This window comes from Cervus elaphus, chromosome 9 (genome assembly GCF_910594005.1).
Source record: "Cervus elaphus chromosome 9, mCerEla1.1, whole genome shotgun sequence".
In the NCBI taxonomy this organism is placed as follows: domain Eukaryota; kingdom Metazoa; phylum Chordata; class Mammalia; order Artiodactyla; family Cervidae; genus Cervus; species Cervus elaphus.
In genome coordinates, this window is record NC_057823.1 from 72,667,547 (window position 1) to 72,687,555 (window position 20,009).

General features: G+C 36.7%; 1 protein-coding gene across 1 annotated transcript; it reads right to left on the minus strand.

The window, feature by feature from the left end:
- Positions 1 to 591: 591 nt before the first annotated feature.
- On the minus strand, positions 592 to 15,814 carry SLU7 (SLU7 homolog, splicing factor). Its single transcript, XM_043913460.1, has 16 exons — positions 15,702 to 15,814; positions 13,830 to 14,013; positions 12,843 to 12,996; positions 12,445 to 12,525; positions 11,983 to 12,147; positions 10,134 to 10,202; positions 6,880 to 6,927; positions 6,556 to 6,687; positions 6,196 to 6,293; positions 5,967 to 6,034; positions 5,693 to 5,832; positions 4,786 to 4,947; positions 3,326 to 3,430; positions 3,119 to 3,190; positions 2,894 to 3,010; positions 592 to 2,210 (listed from the first exon to the last, which is right to left on the minus strand). The coding sequence occupies exons 2-16, from the start codon at positions 13,997 to 13,999 to the stop codon at positions 2,031 to 2,033; spliced, it is 1,761 nt and encodes a 586-aa protein (XP_043769395.1). The 5' UTR covers positions 14,000 to 14,013; positions 15,702 to 15,814; the 3' UTR covers positions 592 to 2,030.
- Between the last annotated feature and the right edge of the window lie 4,195 nt (positions 15,815 to 20,009).

The window sequence follows — 20,009 nt, forward strand, 5'->3', positions numbered from 1 at the left end:
ACCAAGAACCTGCTTATGGTTTCTGTCAATGAGAAACTGCAAAAGACCAGCATTCCTGGTCCAAAATCTGGGCCTTCAATGTTAGAGAAAGGAATAGGCTTTAGAGTCAAAGACTTTGGTTTATGTCCTGACCCCAAGCTTTTACTGTTAGGACCTGAGCAAGCTACCTGGACTCACTGAGTCCTTATGCTTATTGTGAAATACGGATATCATCCTATTACTCACCCCATGAAAGTCTTCTGAGGGATAACATGTGCAAACTATAGTACATACTTCCAGCACTCAAGTCATCTATAACTGAGATAATAAAATCAAAGCTCATATCTTGAGTAATGTTCTAGATGTTACCATTTATCCAAAATGAAACAGAAATAAGACATGATTTCAGATATTATAGAATTCTCCCTGAAATCAGCATAAATTAGGTTTCACAAGAGAAAACAGAAGCCCAGAAATGTTAGGTGATACATTTTTTTGAGTTAAAGTGTCCTGAAATTTTCTAACTCAAATGTGCAGAAGCTAACTCAAGTCTTCCTGCCAGTCCTATAAACTACTTTTCTGCCAAATATTCGAAATAATGCTGCAAACCACTCACAGTTAAATATTTTTAATTATATGTCTTTATCAACAAAAGATAAATAAAATACAAAGTAGACACTAATATCAGATTTTACATTGAACCAGCCTATGTTAAGGTAGGAATATGAAAACATAAATTTTTGACATTCTTAAAGTAGGTAAGAATTAGATTTGTTTGCATCACTGTTTTAATTTCATACTGGTCTGAATTTAGATACAATGTATATCCACAGTACTAGACAGTTTGATTCAGTTACTTTCCCATCAGCAGTATTTCTGAGATGTTAACTTAATGCAATATTCAAGTGGGATTTGGTAATTCAGAAAAGCCAGTGAACTGTTAAAAGTCAATGTACTTGTGTCAGGGGTTTTAAACAGGTTGTTTTCACCGATTCCACTCTGTCAGTGTTACCTTCCCAATGTTATTAGAAGAAGCTTAAAAATCATGTCATTTTCAGATACTAATAGCCCTACAGGCTCTGCTTGTAATATTCTGAAGAAACCTTCAACTTCAGGTTTCACTTTTTGCAAATTTTACAAAAGAGACACCTGCTGGCTATAAAGATTAAGTACAAGAGATACTCTACAATCTTTTAAAAATCTAGTATTCATGACTGCTATATAAAGGCAATCACAATTAAAATAGCAATTAGTATCACAAACCATATCCTCTGTGACAAAGGAGAGGATTTCTGTGTCTGAATACTCCTGTCCAGAATGGTAAAAGACCTAGGACTGATCAGTCAACACTGACTCAGGGTGAAAAACTTTTTTCCCCCATTCAAAGGCTAACACATTTAGTTCTGAGTATAAATACAAGGAAATGTTTTGAAAATCAAAATTTTATAACCAAGTGGGAAACAGAATTTTTACTGCACAGACTTGACATCAGGGATAAAGTTATTCACACGTTCTACAGATTTCCTTCCAGTAATCCAAAGCTCAAGATAGGTTATCAGTTTCAGATCAGAAAAATATGAGAAGGCAAAAAGAAATGATTATTAAATGACTACAGTTATAGTTACTATTAATTAAAAAAGAAATGAAGCCCTTGTTTCAAGAAAGAGTAACTAATTGGCCTTCACAATGAGTCCTAACACTAGATAAAGGGCCATAAAAATTGAGGAAACAAAGTTTGAAACTTAATAAATAAATGTTGAGAAGATATTCATGATAGGTGGAGAACTAAGATCTTTTCCCACATCACTAATATAAAATCTGAAATAAAATCTTAATCTGCACTTAATGTACCACTTTATTTCTTCTTCTTTGTTCTTCACTGTGTAATGGAATAAATTTATTATGAGACTTTTGGATGCTTTATTAGGCAGTCTCCTTGCTTCCTGACTTTAACGAGAATAGATATGGGTTTTTCCATTGATAATCAACAGCAAGAATCTAAAAGAATGCATCAGCAGAGTCTATCTTGGGTCACCGTCAGTGACGAGTTACTACTGTCCAAGGAAGGAGGCCATGGGGTCATCTGGCCTCTGACGTTTCATTCTGTAGGCCTCCATTTCCTCTTCAGTGGGTTCCCGAGTTTCATATATGCTGTTGTAAGGTCGCTTCCTCTCATCGATCTGCATGATCTCCTTGACGTGAAGAAGACGGGCCTCCTCTGCATTCAGTGCCTATAGTGAGAAGAAATACATGAGTACCATGGCTCTGAGTCAGATCTCTTTGGTTCAGAAGTGGCAGAGTACCAAAAGACCCCACTGACTATGAACTGTTACATCAAAAACCTAGAATGCCTCAGCTTGGGAGTCAGCTCTATCGCTGTCAAGCTACAACTAATCATTATTTGGCTCAAAAATTTTCACAGAGCACAAAACATTCTATGACATTTTCAATGTTAAAGAAATTTTATTTAACAACAAAAACTGAATGAGATTCATTTTACTGACAGAGCCAGCAACTGACGCTTTTGGTGGGAATACAATTCTGACTTTTCCCAAGACTTGCTGAACTTAAAAATTATAGAGCTAGATGGCAATTCTCTCTGGAGAACATGTCAATAGGCAATTCTCTCTGGGGAACATGTCAATAACTCTAAAATAACAGCTATACCAACCATTTTTCTTCTGTGCATTAGTGATATTCAACAAAAGTTCAAAAGGCAGGCAGTACGGAGACATACCAAATCTCCATTTGTATTCTAGACCTGATAGGTGACCCAAGCAAATCACCCAGTCTTGGGGTTTGTTTGCTCATTTTTAAAATGAGCTTGGGAATAAGACAAGATAATTTTCTAAGATTCCTACAAATAAAGACGGCTGTGGTCACTTTTACTATTTATTTAGCCTTCACAAAGTACCTTTTTCAACTTCTCATGCTTCTTTTCCTCCTCATCACTCTCTGAACTGCTCTTTCGATGCTTCCTCTTCTTCTTCTTCTTCTTCTTTTTCTCCTCTTTTAGTTTCTCCTGATGCATCTGAGGATTTACACATAGTGTTATTAGTGCAAAATCAAAGTTCTAGTGCAAATTTTAAAGTCTTCCCTCTAAGACTTAAAAACTCAGGACAACTGATCATGGACATACCTCCATGAGGGTTTGAGGTTTTTTCACAGATTCTTCTCCAGTTGCATCATTTATAATACATTCCTCTGAATTCTGTGGAAAAATATATGTAGTCTAACTTGAGTGTCTAAGAAAAAGTTAAATTTGAAACATAAAAATATATGTTTCATACAGATTTTTGATCTAAGAGCTTTGGCTGTTTTTACGAACTAGAGGACAATTACTTACAGCAATCTCCTTCCCAGCTTCTCCAGTACAATAGGAATATTTGAAAAAAGAGTGACAGCATTTGTATCCCCATCGGCCTTCTTTCCAGTAAGATCCCCAGATATGCTGCAGAGAGAGAGAGAGTTTATTTTAAAAGGAGCCTGAAACAGGTTTCTCATATACTGTTTTTCTTTGTAAAAAACATCCTCTCTTTAATTAATCGTATTATTTTAAAAACCTGAAGTAGAGGTGATTTACCATGTCATGTTAATTTCAGGTGTAGAGCACAGAATATATACATATATATATATTTTATTTTTCCTCTTTCAGATTCTTTTCTCTCATAGATTATTAAAAAATATTGAGTATAGTCCCCTGTGCTATACAGTAGGTCCTTGTTGGGTTAGTCTCACATGCTGGTGATAAAAAGTGAAAATTACGGGGACTCCAGGGTTAGCTAACAGGGAGAGTGTGTGGTTACAATAATCTTACATTCTATTCTCACTCTCCCCCCGAAAATTAAAAAAAATTAGGCTACTTGACTTCTCTTGAAAAATTCAGAAGGACTGGGAAATTCTAGGCACATTCACACTTGTCAGTAACTGCCTGTTGCTGACCAGTGGATGCTCCTTTTAGACAGGGCTCGTGTTCTCTAGTTTGTAAAATCTGCCTGGCTCATTTCACTCATATATGATTACTGGCCTGGTTCCTATTTGGTAACAAGGTTTTTGACTCTTACTTAGAATGACAAGTGTAGTCTGGGGACTATTAAAGTACAGCAAATTAAATAAGCTTTATCATGTGATACAATATGCAATATGACATATACTTTGTCATCTATGAAGTGTCTCTGTCAAAATATTTAACTTGTATCAAGCCTTTGTATCTGAATTCCTGTTTATAGGAAATACACGGAATAAAGCAACAATATTACAATAAAAATCAATTAAAACACAGATGAATGATAAAGAAGACGTGGTATACAACGGAATACTACTCAGCCATAAAAAAGAATAAAATTTTACCATTTGTAGCAACATGGATGGAACTGAAAAGGCATTGTGCTTAGCGAAGTAAGTCAAAGACAAATACTGTATGATATCACTTACATGTGGAATCTAAACAAATACAACAACCTAGTGAATACAAAAATAAAACTAGTGGATACAATAAAAAAGAAGCAGACTCACAGATCAAACTAGTGGTTAACAATGGGGAGGAGCGGAGAGGAGGTACAGGGATTGGAGAGTGGAAGGTACAAACTACTGGGTGTAAGACAGGCTAAAGGATGCACTGTACAATGCAGGGAATAGAGCCAATATCTTGTAAAAACTGTAAATGGAATATAACCTTTAAAAATTGCTAAAAGTAACAAAGTTAAAATACAAAAAACCAAAATACAACAATGATTTACTAATGAAAAATATAATGCAGAGCAAAATGCTAACAAGGACACAATATAATTCTAGTTCAACACATACTGTATGATTGTTGATCTTCACATCTTCCTCATACTTGGAGCAGGCGACAGCCCGCTCCTGTCCTTTGATGACTGTCCCATGTCTTGAGTACTCCACATAGTCTTCAGTCTGAGCTAAAAGCAATTCAGCTGGAGGAGCATCCAAGTGTTCTTGACCACCATACTAAAAGAACATTGAACATTATTAAATGTATTTTACAAAGATTTGCATTCAAATCTTTACTGAGGGGTTTATTTCCAATCACAAAGATTAGAGGACTAATCTTCACGGGCTTTGTTACATAAAACACAGTGAAAAAAAAAGCCACCAAACTTTCATAGGCAAATAAAAGATGTCTCAATTGCTATTCATCTGTTGAGTGTGGTGAATTACAAAATGCTCATATAAAATTCCCCTTATCCTGTGTGCATGCCCATTTGCCACATGATTTTGCTTCTTTATCCCTTGGATCTGGGCCTGGCCATGCTGTTTGTTCTGGCCCCTGGAATATTGGCAAATATGATGTAAGCAAAGACCTGAAAAACACTTGGGCACCAGGGCACACTTTGTTGCTAATCTCTGGTATCCTGAGAATGTCATGTAAAGAAGCTGGGCTAGCCTATCAGAGGACGAGAACCCACGTGGGGTAGAAGTGAGGCTTCCATGGGACAGAGGAGGCCTGCTACCTGCTAGAAACCAAAGGGAGGCCATTCTAGATCATCTGGTTTCAGATAGGCAGGCTCAGAACAGGAGACCCAGCTGAAGTACAAAATGGTGAGAAATAAGAAATATCTGTTCAAACTATTAGGTTTTGAGGTGGCTTGTTTTGCTATAAAAGCTCACTGATACAGTTATACTGATACTGTATACCAACTGCACCTAATCCCGATGGATTAAAATGGACTGTGTATCGTTTGGTCACAATTACCTTTTCCAGGATGCTTTCTTTCTGCTGTTCTTTGAAGTCTTCTTTCTTGACTTTGAAGGACTTATACAATAACTCTAGTTTTGTAGGATCTGCTTGTAGATGCACTTCAGACCCTTTGTCATAGGCTTCCCAAGCAAACACTAGGGTAATTAAAACCATCGTAATGAGTTGTCAGCTACATTGTTTTCAGGCTTCTTGAAAACAAGCTTTAAAAACTGCCCCCAAATTTCTTATGAGCTGACATAAAATACCTTGACATAGAGGAAACACTTACATTGTGTCTGGGCCATTGATATGGTATCACCTGTGTATCTAACGAAGTTATCCCCCGCGTAGCTGACTCTGTTTAAAAAAAAACAAAACAAAAACTGTTTCAGAGATTAATTTAAGGAAATTTTTTTCTGACCCAACCATAGATGATACTCATTTTAATTCAGATTGAATTTTATTAATAAAAACTTCCTTCCCTACTCTGAAATCTTTACAGTCAACTTGTTACTTACTCATCTGGATTCTTTCCAGCATTCGCATAGGGATTCTCTCTCATCGCTCTAGTTTTGGGATCATAGTAAGCAGAATTTGGATCTAAATTCCGCAAATACTAGAAAGAAAAAATGTTTTAAGACCTGTTAATGTTTACTTTCATCAAAGATTTTAGCAGACTAGTAGGAGGAGACAATTAAGTGTGTGTATGTGTGTGCATGTCTGGGGATACAGTTGAAGAGAAAGAAATCCAGAATGATATACTTTGGAATGACTGAGTATATTACCCATATATTATCCAGATACCATGTGAGTAGACAAAATTTAGGTTGGGAAGACAAATGTTTTCTGAATATGTATGTTAAGTTGGCAAGGCTTACTTTTGCAATATCTTCTCGAATCCTGAGATTCCGGACAGTAATTCGTCTCTTAGAGTCAAAATTCTGTCCAGGCATGTCAATATCATCTGCATATTTATCTTCATCCTCATCTTCACTGTTATGATCTTTTTCCTGAAAGAGGAAGAGAGAAGGGGAAAATGTTTTAAGAGAAAAAGAGCAGTATCTAGTTCTTATATTCCCTTTAACCCAACCCTTATTCCTTGTGTTCTTTGAGCCTATTATTATTATCATGAGTTATTACTAACATTAGCCATCAGAAATTTAAACCTTAATGTATACCCTGATAGGATCTGTATGTATTACCGTCTGAGAATTCGGTTCCTCTTCTCCCCACTGATGTTTCGGAGAATTCTATGCCACAAAAGAAGAAAATGAATTTGTGATTTTATTATACTGAATCAAATGATTATTTAACACTTTTAAAAACATAGTTAAAATAATAAATTTAACTGAACAAATTCTCATATTTCTCACCTGCAGTGAGCACATAAGTTTTAAACACAAGCATGTCATTGTGAATAATTTTATCACTGTCTACAAATCCAAAATTTTCATTGATGATATAATCTTGATGATTATAATCACAAAAATGTAATACAAAGACTAAGTTGATCAATATACCTAATAAATATTCATTTCATACATGTTTATCTTCAGACATAACATTTTCATTAAATTTCACTGTTTTTCTATTAAGGCCAAAAAGGAAAGTTACCAGGATCATGTAATAAGTATCTCTAGAGCCAAAACAGCCTTTGTAAAATTTTAGCAATGAAGAAATCTACTCAGGTGACAATATACTGTGATTTAAGGAGGGTGTGAACTCCATGCCTCAAAGATACCCTTTCTTAATTAGCAGTTGGTCAGGATATTCTCTAACTCCACAAAATGCCTGGAACAAAGTGCTCAGTATTTCATTATGTCCCTTTAAAAGGCTTCACAAATTAAAAAGAGTATCTTATAGCTCAGTAGGGGGATGTGGAAATATGTATGTATAAAAATATATATATATATAGTATATTGGTGGAAGCAAAAATTTTAGTATAGCCTTTTAAAATGCTTGCTAAGTGATAAGTCATCAGATTTTATATATACATATTCAGTGCATCAACAACTGCACTTTTAGGAATTTATTGTAAGGAAATTAGTATGCCTATTATATAAAGATGTATATGTTATGTAAGATGCTAATGTTGTGTACTACTGTACAGATAACTGGGAAAAAAACAAATCAACAAGAGATGAATGGTTATATAAATTACTGCACTCAATAAACTGAACAACCATTAAACTGATTAGTCCAAGGTGCAGAAAAATAAATATGTATACTTTGTGTTCCCTAGTAGGTGAGATGGTAAAGAACCTGCCTGTAATGCAGGAGACCCAGGTTCCATAACTGGGTTAGGAAGTTCTCCTGGAGAAGGGAATGGCTACCCACTCCAGTATTCCTGTTTGGAGAATTCCATGGACAGAGGAGCCTGGTGGGTTTCAGTCCAGTGGGTCACAAAGAGTCAGCCACAACTGAGTGACTAACATTTTCACTTTTCTTTTTACTTTTCATACTTTGCTACCTTTTTTGTTTGGGGAAAAAAAAGAGGGAAAGATGGGAATAAGATTATATATTGTATTTGTTTGTATTTACACAAGAAACTCTGAAAGGATCTGTAAGAAAAAGAAAAAAGATTATGGGGGGTGAGGTTTAGAGATAGGATGGACTGAGGCAGGAGTGGGAGACTTTTCAATGCACATCTGTCTTAAATTAATTTTGATTATTGAACCATGTGCATTTATATAAAAATAAATGTTATAGGTCTACATTTAATGATACAGAAAACAAGTCCTCATTGCACTGTATATTATTCAATTGAAAAAGTAGATGATAAACGAGAATGTAAAGATGAATCCATTTAAAAAACATGTTGTATTATAATCATACACATACATGGATATATGTGAGGGAGTGAACTGGGACACTAAAAGGCCTACTTTAAAATGTAAATGGTTAACATAAGGAATATTTTTCTTCTTTATAATTTTCTATATGTTTTTTCTGAGTATGTTACTTTCAAAATTGGAAATTTTTTTTAAGAATTTTTTTGAGTTCTTGCAAGTTGCTAGTTCAACAAAGGATATTTATGTTGCTAAATCTTTATAATAGACACAGTCCTACTGTATGCAGTTAATCTTCACATCCAAATGGGCAAAACTCACAGTCCCTTACAAACATTTAAGTATGCTTACTAGGAAAATAAATTTTCTTTTTCTTCTTTCTTCCAGAGTTGGTAATGATTAATAATCACAACACTAGCTACCAATTACCAAGTGTTTACTGTGTGATATGTATGCTAAGCCTCCTGTGTGTATATGTGTGTGTGTGTGTGTGTGTGTGTTGGGGTAGGGGGTGGGTAGGTGTCGTTATCTCTGCTTTAGAGATGATGAACTGAGGCTCAGAGAAGCAAACTAATTTTTCCAGGACCATCTTGCTAGCTAGGGGCACAGCTGGATTTTAACATAATCTCTCTGTTAACTTGTGCTTTGAACCTGCCTCTGTAACTGCTCACTTGGTAATTAACTTACCTAGTTCTGTTTGGTTTGTAATTATACTTGCTAAGGGTCCCTTTCTGGAGAAAGAAATGGCAACCCACTCCAGTACTCTTGCCTGGAAAATGCCATGGACGGAGGAGCCTCGTAGACTACAGTCCATGGGGTTGCAAAGAGTCGGACACAACTGAGAGACTTCACTTATTAAGGGTCCCTTTTAGAAATTTAAACTTGATAACTCGAAAATGTTTTTTACTTACACCATAAATTTGTTAAAAAGAAACTTTCACAACTCTAATAAGCATAACTTAACTATTAAATTGACTGACTGGGGAAAAAAAATAGGAAAAACCCTGTCTGCAATACATCCTTTTTTTTTTAGTTTGAAAATTCTTTTTGCCTTACATGTTCAAAGTGTAGGAAACGCTAAAATAAATAAAAAGAAAGATTCACTAATTCTATACTAAATGAGAATTAGTGTTTTAATTTCTATATTAAATGAGAGCTAGTGTTCTAGTCGTCTTCCCTGTGAGGTAATATGATATTTTACATGTGTCATTAAAATATGTGTTATCCGGTGTTGTTACTAAGCTTTGATGAAAGCCATTTTAAGAGCTATGCAACATTCTCTCATGCAGGGGAAGGATGGCTCACTTCACTAATTCCTTATTAAACTATTTTCAATTTCTTACTGTTGTAAAAAGTGTTGAAGTGAACATTTTTGTGCAGAATGATTTTTCTGAATACTAGAACATTTTTAGGATGGATGGATCTACTAATTTAATTCCAGAAAAGGTATATAAATGTTTTATGGCAATATTCTCTCCAAAATGACTGCATCAATTTATAGTCCCTTGAACCTTTAATGTGTCAGTTTTACTCTTTCCCCTTGATAGCACTTCTCTTCTCTCTCAAATTTCTTCTAACTGGAGAGATATAAAATGAATTTTTGTGTCAATCTTCATTTTTTGTTTACTAAGAATTTGAAATTTTTTAACGATCATTTTATTACTTACAGCCTGTTCCACTAATTTTCCTGAGGCTAATTCTTCTTGGAGTTTTTGGGCTTTCAGCGTTCGTTTTGCCTAAGGAAAAAGAAACATTTGAAATTTACTGTCAATATTCAATATATTTATTTTCATTTATTTATTTGGCTGTATTGGGTCTTAGTTGTGGCATGCAGACCCTTAATTGTAGCATGTGGGATCTAGTTCCCTTCCCAGGTAGTGAACCCCAGCCCCCAGCACTGGGAGTATGGAGTTCTGGCCAGTGGACCACCAGGAAGTCCCATCAAACGAAGATTTAATTTTTATATGAGTTAAATGCATAAGTTTACTGTTTTCAGAAAAGGTCACTGGACAAGGCTGTCTTGTAGCTCTAGACCTCTGGCTCCTGAAGAACACGAGTTATAGGGAATTTCCTTGCAGTCAAATGGTTAGGACTCTGTGCTTTCACTGCCAAGGGCCCAGGTTTGATCCCTGGTTGGGGAACTAAGATTCCACAAGCTACATAGGGCAGCCAAAAAACAAACAAAAAGTGCCCCAAACTACTCAACACTGTAGTGGCCTAAAAAAGGATGTATGTACATATATATGCAACTGATTCACTTTGTTGTATAGCAGAAACTAACACAACATTGTAAAGCAACAATATTGTAATAAAAATTAACTTAAAAAAACAGATGAATGAATAAAGAAGATGTGGTATACAATGGAATACTACTTAGCTATAAAAAAGAATGAAATTTTGTCATTTGCAGCAACATGGATAGACTTGGAGGGCATTATACTAAGTGAAGTTGGTCAGAGAAAGAAAGTACTGTGTGGAATCTAAAAAATACAACAAACTATTGAATAAAACAAGAAAGAAACAGATTCATAGATAACAGAGAACAAACTAGTGGCTACCAATTGGTAGAAGAAAAGGGGAGGGGCAATAGGCAGGTAGGAGATTAATAAAAGGGGGGTTATTATGGGATTATATGAAATCGTGTGTGTGAAACTTTTGAAAATTGTAAAGCACTGTAGAATTTAAAGAATCTTTCATTTAATAAAAAATAAATAAATAAAAAAACCCCCAAATGGAAATAAGTCAGATCCAATTGGCCATATTTAAGCAGAAGTTACAAACTCCTGTTTGAGTCAGGCATTAATAGAAACTAAGCTAGGCAGAACCAGGGATAAACTGCAGACAGCAAGCCTTGCTGACAAGGAGCCACTTAACTCCAGATGACTGACTCTTCTCGGCTGGCCCAGGATTACTCTTACCACATATTTCATTGTTTGAGAAAAGATAAAATTCAGATTTTATTAAACTGTGAAATTCCATGGTCTTAAATGTTAACTCTACTTAAAAAAAAAAAGGAACACAAAACCAAAAAACAGCAGTGACTATGTTTTTTAAAAAATGGGAGTGAGTAGGTGAAATCATAACAGAAAAAACTGAGGTTAAATTAAAATAAAATTCAGTTTCCTGAAAGGAGTTATCCTATTCTTCTTTCCCCACCCTCAAATGGTATGTAAGACAACTATAAAACAGGTCCATAGGCAAGATACAGTCTGGGAGCCAAGAGTTTATAACCTCAGGAAGCCAAAAGTTTTGAACACTAATCTATTCTCATGCTTCCAGTATATCCTGCAAACTAAATCAGGGAGTAACGGACAATATGAAAATAAAGTAAAAAGAAACTGCTGCCAAACAGGGTTAGTATACTGTTTATTTCACTATTCAATTAGGCTTACTACTACTACCATAAAAATGTGATCATTTTTATACTGCATAAAGACAAAAAAGAGTTGCGAAGCTAGAGATATACCAAAATATACATTCTTTAAGGACAGCAGGGAAGCAGTGAACTGTGCTCACCAGGTCAACTTTGGCATACTCTTCTACAATTTTCATGTGTTCTTCTGGATTGTAGCCATTCCACCGATCCCTCTTCCCATCGTAGTCAAACATCAGCTGAGGCTGGACATGTTCATCTGGAGCTATGTTAGTCCCTGTAAATTTTGCTCCAACTCGCCTAGGTCTCTGGAAAACAGAGTAAGATTAAATTTTTCCCCTAAGTATTTGAAGCCATGTGGAAATTTCATATCATCTTTACAGAGCAGCGTGAACATACCATGGGACTTTATGGTTTATTCAATTATCAGTTAGTTCTCCTGCAAAAAATTTTGATGGTGCTGAACTAATTTCATTCAAGTTAATGTTTTCATTTAACTTGTACCTAAATATAGGTCATTTAGAAAACAGAATTAAGTTCTCTGACACAAATAAAGAAAGAGACTCTCTGACAGCAGTTTCCAAAATTCTCAAAGGTGAGCTTACCTCAAAACAGTCTTTCTTTTTGTGTGTCATGGCGCCACAGTTTTCACACGCTCCTTTTCGGTATTTAGTAGTTATGGAATTCTATAAGCGGATATAAAGAAAACCAAAGAAAATTTTTATTTATCTAAATAAGTTAAGAATAACTTTGGCTCTCATTACTGTACTGTCTAATGAAATGACTTATTTGTTAAGAGGAAAACCAGTTATAAATGAGAAAGCTTAAAGACTTTAGCAATATCAAATTTATAAAATATAGAAACTAAAGTAGTAGGTATTGTGAATTCTAATACCAGATAAAAGGTCATGTAATCTGTTTATATAGTATTACATTAGAGGTTCTTATTTAAGTTCTTAAAAATCTCCATTTCTACACACATATATACAGGTTGCATACCTACCTCTTTTACACCCCTCTTGTACCATTCTCCTGATGAGCTGTACTGCTTTTGTTTCTCTGGCTGTGGTCTCTGGTGCTTTAAAGTAGGCCTTTTTGATGGATCAATATACCATGGCACTGAAGAAATATACTGAGGAATATGAGGATTGATGTCTCTGTAATAAAAAAATTTTTTTAAACAAAGTTGTAGACTGTAAGGGTATCTTTACAGAATGTAAGGACAGAGATATTGCAGTGGGAGGGGGAGACAAAATATACTTGTTATCACTATAATAAAAAGAATTAAAAATAAAGTATATTAGAGTGAAAAAATTTCGAACAGAGAAACTAAAAATAGTCATATAACTAAAGATGTAGGAGAGATGAAGGAAGATAGGGATATATGTTAGTGAGATTAATCTTTTATCAGAACAAGAAATTAATTAATAACGTCGAGTTGATTATAATAATAGTAGTATAGGTATGTTATTTAGAAATGTGGAGGTATCAACCAGAAAAACTCAAAACAGATTGACAAATTCAGTCCTTGCTTGGTACCTGAGAGGGACTGGTTCCAGAACCTGCCTCAGATACCAAAACCTGTGGAGGCTCAAGTTGCACAGTTGGGCCTCTGTATCCATGGTTTGGAATCTGAAGATCCAAACAGTGGCAGATCGTGTGGCACTGCATGTACTTACTGAGAAAAATAAGAGTATAAGTGGACCAACACAGTTCAAATCTGTGTTGTTCAACGTCAGCTGTAGTCACTTGTGTACAGTAGGACAGGGAGTGGGAAGAACTAAAAAGGACTATAGTTATCATTACAAGTCCTTTGTTATTATTTATTAAACTTTATACATATGAGTTTGATACAATAAATGAAAACATAAATGATGGAAATGGTAAGGATGGTTTCCAGTCAAAGCAAAGGATGAGAAATAGGTAAACTAAGTAGACATGAATTTGAATTCTGAATGAACAGATCTTGCAAAAAAATTTAAGTACTTACTTTCCTTCTTCATCAACTTCTGCAGGGGCATTACCCAATTTTCGCTGTTCTTCAAGCTCCTTCTTCTTTCTCCAGTCCTCTCTAGTCATCTTCTTTGGTTCCTCCAAACTCATTTCTTTGGACCCTGATAAGGGGGCTGCATTAGCTGCATCCACAGCTGCAGCTGACATGGTTATCTGGCCTCCTGCATGAAAAGGAAGAAATATCTATTAGAATAAACTAGGCCTTCCTGAATTCACCACAGAAACTATCAAAAGTACACCCTAATAACACATACTGTGGGTTATATAGAATGTATCATATGTTCTTTTTCTTTCATAGCATCTGTAAGGGAAAGGTCTCTTTCTACTCCACTAAAGTCTTTACATACTGTTGCAGTTGTGCTTTCAACTCTATTGGTTAAGTGGAGAGACATGCACATACATTTAAAATTTCATGAGACTCATTCTTTCATGTATATATTCCTGATTTCTTCTCTACATATGTGTCTCAAACTTTTCTACCACATTAATCCTTAATGAGTACACAGGGTCCTATCTCTGTTCCTCTTAAAAACCGGATGCTTTAAGATCACCTATATTCATTATCTCTATTTCCACATTATCTGCTGCCCTTCTCAATCATTCCCCTCCCCACTCCAAAGATACCTCTAAGTTAGCAATGTGCTAAGTCCTCTGGACATTTTTTAGTTCTGTTCCTCCCCCTTTTCTTTTGATATATTCTTATCCTTTGGCTGATATGACACCATATTCCCCTGGGTTTTTTTGTACCCCTATCACTGCTCCTCCTGTATCCTTCGTAAGTTCTTCCACTTCTGCCCAGTTACTTAATTTTGGATTCCTCAAGGCTCAATTCTAGGCTTCCTTCATCACTCTAAACTCCACCAGAGGACAAGTTCATCTATTTCCAAGGTTTCAATAGCCACGATATACAACTGCTGACTCTCCAATTTCTCTACTTCAGATCTTTTTTCTGAGCTTCAGATAAACACAGTCCAATTGCTTACTTCAAAGTACCTCCACTTAGATGTCTCAACGAAATCTGAACTCAACTAGTCTTAATTCAAATTCATAATCTTCTCTATGAAATCTAATCTTCTTCCACTGTTCCCTCTCTTGATGAAAGATACCACTATCCATTCCTTTTCAGAAGTGTTCCAGCTAATTCCCATACCTATTTCATCACGAAGTACTGTTATTTTCACTTTCTGAATATCACTCGAATTCATCTACTTCTATCAATAACCTGAGTGTATTACTCTTCCCTACTAGTCTCTTCTGATTCCTGCCAATCAGTTTTCCACACTGCAGTGTTATTTTTTTCAAACACAGATTTGGTCATATCATGTCCCACTAACCAAGCTGAAAACCCTCAAATGAAACGCTGTCCAAGAGAAATATACCACCAGCCCTATATGTCATTTTAAATATTCCATAAGCGTATTAAAAAAGCAAAAAGAAACAGATAAAATTAGTTTTTTTGCACTATTTTGCCTAATTACCAACACATTTTCATTTCAACACAGGAAAAAATAAGTCAATTCTTTAAAATCTGATACGGATTTTACATGTATTCAGATTGGCCAACATTTCAAGCGCTTAAGACCTACAAGCACAGTTCAGCTCCAATAGCACCTTATAATTCTTACTTTAAAAACCACTAAAGACACAGTCCTGGTCTGACTGGGCACAAATACCACTACTGAGGCCTAGGACAGCTGCTTCCTTGGTTCTCGGTCCCCGTTCCCTTCTCAACCTGGCGTTCATCAATCCCGTGAGGATATTCCTAAGAATTAGGAGCCTCTGGCCCTCTTCCCCGAGTTCTCCACCTTCACTCTCCTCCTCGTTCCAAGTTCTCACAAGATTTCCTTACTCGGTCCCAACGCTGCTGACCCTGGTACAGTTCGACAAGAATGAAGACGATCGCCAATGTTTACTTCCTGACTTCCTCCCTCTCCCGGCAGCCACTGCAGCACTTTCCGGGAGACCCACACATGCGCACTTGGGCCTCAGGGGGGCCCAAGCGAAACTGGTCTCGCGAGATCTCGAGCTGTTCCTTTAGCTCTACAGTAGGTCAGTAGAATGGGTTAGGTTTGAGGAGGTGCTTTTCTGCTCCGTAGTTTTCAACTCTTAGACTCGACGAGTATTACGACATAAAATAAAACAAAACAAATTTCATACGGAGAGCAGACAATAGCGTAAGCATCGCTAGAGCGCTACGAGGTGCGTGAAGTTAAAATAGTTAAAATCAGTATTAATTAGTAGCCAGGTAGTGTAACACGCTAGGGACAAGGTAAACACAAAATTGTCTTCCTCTCCTCGAATTTACATCATATAGAGTGAGAAAGACTGAATTATTTAAGTAATTTACAGTTCTAGAAAGCCGCTATGAAGGGTGTACTAGGTGCTTTGAAGACATAGGGCAATTCAGCAATTGTGACACCTCACCCCTGATGTTGATACTGTATTTTACCATTAGGAAAAAAATACTGTAAAACGATTTCCATTGTGGAAAAACAATGTCATAGATAGCTCAACCTTCCTTTAAAGAAGAATATGAAATAAAATACTGGAAAATAATAATTTTGGAGTACAGTTTCCCCCCTCCCCCCTTTAAATCCTATCTGTTCTGGTAACGTTTTATTTTTCAAAACAATATGTGCTGCTTTCAGATGTCAAAATGACATCCTTGCCTCTAAAAGAATCTCATCATAGTCTTATTAAGAAATTTTAGTGCATAGAGCATAGGAATGTATATATTCATTTTGATTTTACAGGGCAAAAGTTGAAGGAGTGGAAGTTGTCAGAAAATAGTCTGAAAGTGAGTAGTCTATCAATCACTCACACTTAATTTTTATCTCTTTAATACAATTCCTGAAATTTGTTTGAAAGTGTTAATGTCCGTTTAGTTAAAACTACCAGGCACAAGTCAGGGAACACATCTCCCAGTGGAATTATGGAATGTGCTGGACAAGAGAGAAGAACTTTTTGTAAGGTTCAGATTCCCCCTTGGAGTATTCTGACGAGGGTCTGAGGAAGCAGGGATCAGGCTGTTTGATAAACTGGGATCAATTAGGATCTTGGTGCGGTTGTGAGGTGAGGGTGGTTTAGCAATTGGATATCTCCAGTAACAGTCCAGGGCGTAGCAAAGTGAGTTTGGGGCATCATTAGTAAGAAAACAGAAGACTTGGTTGTGGCATTTTACAGTTACCTTGGGAAACACTGCTTCCTGTTGTAGGAGGGGAGACTTAACCTAGGGAGATAGAAACTTTGCATCCGAAAACCTCAGGAGATAAAAAATTCCCACTTGGAAGCTGTAGGTGCTGTTAAAGAGAAAAGCCACAGGCCCAAAATGGCTTCACTTGTGCTAAAGCCCTTGATACAAAATTTATATTTAATAACTAACCTAATCACAACTTCAAAATACAATCACCAGAAATGTAATCCAATCAACCAGTTGGGAATTTCCTGGTCAGTACTGAAGAAGTAATCTGGCACATGGCCCCTTTCCATTATCTCCTCACCCCCACCCTGCCTCTCAGTGGAAGAAGAGGCAATTAGCTGTGAAAACCTCCCTGTTCCTTCTTTTCTCCCCTCCAAGGAGGTTCTGGCCTATAAATAATCCTTTCTTTTTTTTTTTTTTTTGCTTCATTTTGCTTTATTTTGCACATAATAAGGACAACCATTATGTTGTCCTTTCTTTTATTTTACTAATAGCTCCCATGCCCCACCCTTTTTCTTCTAAAAACTTCTGTTTATACAACCCCTTGGGGCACCCTTCTGATTGCTAGGTGGGAGGCTGTCTGATTCTTGAGTCATTTAATAAAACCAATTAGATCTTCAAATTTACTTGACTGAATTTTTTTGACAGTGTTGTGCAGACTTGGTTTCAATATGAATATTTTTGTGCGCTAATGATGTAATTCAGAGCTGAGGTACTTAGAAGGAGATATAGGGAGGAAATAATGGGAGGGTTACAAAGGTCTGTCTAGTCAAAGCTATGGTTTTTCCAGTAGTCATGTATGGATGTGAGAGTTGGACCATAATCAAAGCTGAGTGCTGAAGAACTGATGCTTTTGAACGGTGGTGTTGGAGAAGACTCTTGAGAGTCCCTTGGACAGCAAGGAGATCAAACCAGTCCATCCTAAAGGAAATCAGTCCTGAAGATTCATTGGAAAGACTGATGCTGAAGCTGAAGCTCCAGTATTTGGCCACCTGATTCTAAGAACTGACTCACTGGAAAAGATCCTGATGCTGGGAAAGGTTGAAGGCAGGAGGAGAAGTGTTTGACAGAGATGGTTGGATGGCATCACTGACTCAATGGACATGAGTTTGAGCAAGCTCTGGGCGTTGGTGATAGACAGGGAAACCTGGCAGTCCATGGGGTTGCAAAGGGTCGGACACGACTGAGTGACTGAACTGAACTAATAAACTAGGGATAAAAGACAGAGGATATGGAAAGAGTAAAAAACATACGCACTTTCTTCCCCTCTTTTCTTCTTGATGTCTAGCACAGTGACTAACATTTAATAAATATTTATTGAATGAATGAGTCATTCAATGTTTTGGCCCTGAGATGCCAGGGAAGAAGGGACAATGAACTGGTATATATTTCGAACCATATCTATGCCAGGTAGTGCTAAGGCTTTTGTGAAAGAGTAATGTAGGCTTAACTCCTCCCTCCCAACTTACCTGCTAAGTTAAAAAGTATCTGGTGACCTGTTGGGAGTAGAGTTTGGATGGCACAGATCATCCTTGGTCTTTTGAATTGATTTCTTTATCTTGTTTAATATATTTCCATTTACCATAGAAGGGCTTCCCTTGTGGCTCAGCTGGTAAAGAGCCCACCTGCAACGCGGGACACCTGGGTTCAATCCCTGGGTTGGGAAGATCCCCTGGAGAAGGGAAAGGCTACCCACTCCAGTATTCTGGCCTGGAGAATTTCATGGACTATTCATGGAGTTGCAAAGAGTCAGACAGGACTGAAAAACTTTCACTTCACTTCACCATAGAAAGGAAAAGTTCACCAACTTTTTAAAGCAAAATTTCTCCACATGTCTTGGAAATCGGAATTCATTTTGTATGTCTTTATAATTCCTCTGTTCTTTTCCTCTTGTTTACCTTTCTGTCCTTTCCCACCAGCTTTGATGAATATATTGTTGAGATGTTAACGGTTTAAAGTAAGTATATTGGTACTTGCCTTGCAGTCCAGTGGATAAGACTCTGCTCTTACACTGCAAAGGGCACAGGTTCCATCCCTGGTTGGGGAACTAAGATACTGCATGCTGCGCAGTGCAGCCAAAAACAAAGTCCTTATTAATTGATAGAATTTTAAGTTCAGAATTGTGTACTCATTATATCGTTTTGTTCCTAGGGTTGCAGAGTCAGACACGACTGAGCAACTGAACAACAGAATCTGTATAATGGAGACAGCATCCTAACCTGAAATACTGATGATAGTCTTGCAATTATGAAAAAATCAGTACACTTAAAAAAAAATTGAAGTCTAATTGACTTAAAATATTGTATTAGTTTCAGAATCACTCCATTCTTAATTACAAGTGAAGAAGGAATTCATAGGGCCTGGACTCCATCTCAGGCCTGTCTGTGCTGATCGTGCGCGGCCACCTCTCCAGTGGACTCTGAACTCTGTGCTTAGCGCCTGTGGGAATGACAATGGAAGGATAAGACCCCCCTCTGGGCAGGGGAATCTTGAAGAACAGACACTAATCACCCCTGCCTCCGGACACTATCTATCAGAATGTAAGCACAGGCTTATCAGTTATTAACTATTTGGAATGTAACTGCGGGCTTATTGATTATTGACTGTTTGAACACATAACACGTGAATGATGGGGTTATTGTAGTTGTATTTACCCTTCCTTTGTTTATGTAAGTCTCAAGGGAATTGGGGTAGTGGGTTTGGACACATGGGGTATAAAAGATTTTCACAAATGCTGGTCGGGGTCCTTGGCTAAGAGGAGACTCTGCCTTGGGCCCGCCGGTGTAATAAACTGCACTCCACTATCTGCATTGTCCTTCTGAGTGAGTTTGTTTCCCGGAAAGCGTGGCTATAACACAAGCACAACAGAATGACACAAACTTGCCATTTTATCTATCTGTACTTTCATTTCTTCGTAATTTTCAATTTTGCTCTGCTAATATTCTCTAGATCTAATAC

Excerpts from the sequence above, each read along its gene's own strand:
- SLU7 (XM_043913460.1), bottom strand. The coding sequence starts at position 13,999 with ATGTCAGCTGCAGCTGTGGATGCAGCTAATGCAGCCCCCTTATCAGGG. Across the intron at positions 3,191-3,325 it reads AAGCTGGGAAGGAGATTGCT|AATTCAGAGGAATGTATTAT; the intron begins GTAAGTAATTGT and ends ATTTTTCCACAG. Across the intron at positions 2,211-2,893 it reads AGCATGAGAAGTTGAAAAAG|GCACTGAATGCAGAGGAGGC; the intron begins GTACTTTGTGAA and ends TTCTCACTATAG.